The following is a 3,861-nucleotide window of genomic DNA, read 5'->3' on the forward strand; positions in this document are numbered from 1 at the left end:
TGCAAAATTTTATGTTAATTAATTATTTTACCATTTCACCCTGCATGTATGAATTTAATGTCATTTTATTTATATTTATTATTTAATTATTTATACACATGATACAATAAGTATAAAAAAAATTATTATTATTTTAAATTATTAAAATTAATATTTTAATCAACGTGTCGAAGACGTATCGTGTCGGAACTTTTTGGAAAAATAGCGTGTCTACGTGTCCGTGTCGATGCTTCTTAGTTGAAAACAATGAATCTTACATATTTATGTGATCAATTAATTGCTTCACCCAAAAATTTAAGTTTGAAGACCAATAGGTAGAATCAAGACAAGAGATTGTTGAACATCATTTTCATTATTTATTTATTATTTTTTTTTTTTTTTGAGACAGTTTCTCTTGGTGTCACTATATTTATCTATTAGGATTTTTGTATAATATTCTTCTTTCATGGTATTGATTTACCGTAGATCATTTGAGAATAACGAAATTGAGAATGCTAATAAAAATAGTTGATATTTGATTTGTTTTGCAGTGAATGCAAATGAATGCTTGTTGACAAGAATGCAAGAAATGTCTTTGGATTACCATTTTAAAGTTGAGCAAGAAGTGGGATCATCTACTCATGCCTTCTTTGGCTTCAATGGTGGGTTAATTCTAATCTTCTTAATTGTACTTGGGTATTAGCTGAGTAACAAAGTAAATTCTTTTATGATATTCAGCCGTCCGGGGTAATTTTTTCAGTCCTCGCTATTGGAAATGATTTTTATCCAAACGTTAAACTTCAAAAATCAAAATTTATCAAGTCGAACTCCAATATGTGATTCATAATAGAACTTGGATTACCGTGGAAAAGCTTTCACTCTATATGAAATAGACAATTCTTGTAGATAACAAACTAAATAAGTTGACGTGAGTTTTCAAGTGCTCGTCCTCGTCCTGGAGCAAAGGAAAGGCAGTTTTTGCCAAATGAATTGATTGTTAGTGGGATTAGCGAATGTATTGTCTTAAATAAGAGAAACAAACAACTACCGTGTATATTTTGTTCGAAGACGGATACTGTTGTTCGCAATCCCTCATGTTAGGTTTCTATGCAAAGAATTTTATTGACTTGTTCGCTTGAATTTAGCACTTCTTAATGAATGTACCTTTAATACTACCAACTCACTCTGTCTCAGGCACCGGTGGAGTATGGAGAATTGCTGCAATAAATGAGGCAGGAGGATGGAAAGACAGAACTACAGTAGAGGACATGGATCTTGCTGTTAGAGCTGGTCTCAAGGGCTGGAAATTTGTTTACCTAGGAGACCTTCAGGTATGTGGTTTAATTAAGAATTTTTATTTTACATTGTGCTCACATACTTTTATAGTGTGTTTGGTATAGTGGGCTAGAGAGTATGGAACCGTATTTAGGAAGAAAAAGATGCTTCTACCATACGGTGTAAATCTATCAAGTACACAGTAAATATGCCCTCAAGTTATTCTGGTAGAGCAGTTCAAAAACGGAGAATAGATTAGGTTAGCAAAGAAGGATTCTTATAGCGGACTCGACCTGGATTTTATCAGAAGTAAAGCTTAGTTTGTTGTTTTTGCTGCGCATTGTTTCATACTGATCGATATTCAATTCGTTATAGGTTAAAAGTGAACTTCCTAGTACTTTCAAAGCCTTCCGTTTTCAGCAACACAGATGGTCTTGTGGTCCAGGCAATTTATTCAGAAAAATGGTGATGGAAATTGTCAAAAACAAGGTTTGTGAACAATTCTTCTTCTCTTTTGGGTTGAAGACAAAATCTAGAAATTTTGTGCTCTATTAAAAGAGAACTCAATGCATTTTTTTTTTTTTGCATTTTTGCAGAAAGTTTCGCTACGGAAGAAGTTCTATGTGATCTACAGCTTCTTCTTTGTCCGAAAAATCATAGCCCACATGTTTACTTTCTTCTTTTACTGTGTGGTGCTTCCTTTAACCATTTTAGTACCCGAAGTTGATGTGCCGAAATGGGGAGCCATTTACATTCCTTGCATAATCACAACTCTAAATTCTGTTGGGACTCCAAGGTCGAGTACTTAGCATTCTCGTCTCATTTCCCAATTAATTCATGCATTAGTGCCATGACTATTCTCTCTCTCTTTTTTTCTTTTTTGGGTAATAACATACGAGAATTTGTGATGTTCAGGTCGTTCCACTTACTGTTCTATTGGATTCTTTTCGAGAATGTGATGTCTTTTCATCGAACCAAGGCAACCTTTATTGGTTTGTTTGAGGCTAAGAGAGCCAACGAATGGGTTGTCACTGAAAAACTTGGAGATGCTCTCAAGAGCAAGTCGAATGCCAAAGCAACACCAAAGAAATTACCCCTATTTAAGCTTGGTGACAGGTAAAAGTATCCTGCTATTCTTGTTTGGCTAAGCTTAAAAAGTAAAATTTACTTCGTTATCAAACTTGTTTGAACGTGTTGCCTTTTTCTCTACTTTTAAGTAAACGAAGTTATTTCTTTTGAAAGTAACTCTTACCTTACTATTAAAAAAATAACTTTGAATTATAGGCACCTTTTCCTCTCCTAGCTACTCATTTCTTTTGATGCTCGCAACCGGCAGTAGAGTAAAACTCTGTAGACTTTCGGGCAGTATCATATTTAAGTTTGAACTTCAAGTCATTGAAAAGATTTTCCCGGTTTTATGGAAATTTACAGTCCTGGTCGTCAAACTTTAACAAATAAAGTACATAGGTCTCTAATTAATGTTTGTTGGCCCTTGGTTCCTCAAACTTTAATTTCTGGTGCACATTGATCACTGAATGGAAAACCATCAATTTTCCAACAAAGAGTCAGTTGCCTTGCACACGATCACTCATTTGAAAATTATTTTCTTCTCCGTGGACACATTTCCCTTCGAAAACAAGATATAATGTGCCTAGTTCGTGTGCTTACTGCTCTCATGCATTTATAATCCTTAACAATGCATACTCATGAACTCATTGAATTGAGAACCGAGACCTCATAAGGCACGAATCTCGGGGGATGATCTTTATTGAATGAGTGGCCTAAAGGTGTTTGAATGATAACCTAAACTGACGCATATCTTTTATATTTTCCAGAATATTACTTCATGAGCTGGGGTTCGCGGTCTTTCTATTCATCTGTGGATGCTACGACTTCCTTTATGGAAAGAACAACTATTTCATTTACCTTTTCCTTCAAGTTATCACCTTCACAATTGCAGGATTTGGCTATGTTGGGACAATAGTCCCGAGCTCTTAACCAGTACCAGCTCTGAATTCATTCGTGTTTTATCAGATTCCTCTCTAAGACTATCTTCCCTTATTTCAAGCCTCAACAAATTACAGACACCATTCCTTCACTTGATTGCATTTTGAAGACGATCAAATTCTTGGTCTAATAGAGCAGAGAACATGGGATTCAGTTCGAAAAACTGCCAGGGAAATTGCAGAAAAGCATCAAGGTAGCTGTTTTGGATCAGCAGTTTACACTGTCAAGAACAGGTTGAAGTAGCAGAAATATCATAAAAATTAGGGGGGTAAAAAATAAATAACGTGCTTTTTCCCAGTTTATAATTCTTTAGCTGTGTGAACAATTGTGTTTCATTTCCTTTCAGCTTATAGAGAAAATAAGCTGAAAATCACATCTATAATTTTTTTTTCCTTTCCTTTTTTCATACTATCAATTGTAGTTTCTATCTGTATCTTTGGTCATTTATTATATTATTTAGGCTTTTTTCAAATAAAGGATGAATATATGTCTGTAAGTGGGGATGTAAACTTTGATTATAGATTTGCACTTGGCAATGGTGTTAATGTCTTATTGTATACTTTAGTGCATTGGAGTGGACATATAATTTGTCACGTGCCT

The 3,861-nt window shown here is 34.5% G+C and overlaps 1 protein-coding gene across 1 annotated transcript; it reads left to right on the forward strand.

Moving 5' to 3' along the window:
- Nucleotides 1-502: 502 nt before the first annotated feature.
- Nucleotides 503-3,820, forward strand: LOC111403500 (glucomannan 4-beta-mannosyltransferase 2-like). The gene is made up of 6 exons (XM_023032027.1): nucleotides 503-641; nucleotides 1,174-1,310; nucleotides 1,630-1,743; nucleotides 1,851-2,050; nucleotides 2,170-2,370; nucleotides 3,090-3,820. The coding sequence occupies exons 1-6, from the start codon at nucleotides 560-562 to the stop codon at nucleotides 3,250-3,252; spliced, it is 897 nt and encodes a 298-aa protein (XP_022887795.1). The 5' UTR covers nucleotides 503-559; the 3' UTR covers nucleotides 3,253-3,820.
- The last annotated feature ends 41 nt before the right edge of the window (nucleotides 3,821-3,861 follow it).

This window comes from Olea europaea, chromosome 11 (assembly GCF_002742605.1).
Source record: "Olea europaea var. sylvestris chromosome 11, O_europaea_v1, whole genome shotgun sequence".
Lineage (NCBI taxonomy): Eukaryota > Viridiplantae > Streptophyta > Magnoliopsida > Lamiales > Oleaceae > Olea > Olea europaea.

Bases quoted from the DNA above. Each gene is read 5' to 3' on its own strand.
- LOC111403500 (XM_023032027.1), top strand. From the start codon at position 560: ATGCAAGAAATGTCTTTGGATTACCATTTTAAAGTTGAGCAAGAAGTG. The intron at 1,744-1,850 runs GTTTGTGAACAA...GCATTTTTGCAG, and splicing joins TGGAAATTGTCAAAAACAAG to AAAGTTTCGCTACGGAAGAA. The intron at 2,371-3,089 runs GTAAAAGTATCC...TATATTTTCCAG, and splicing joins CTATTTAAGCTTGGTGACAG to AATATTACTTCATGAGCTGG.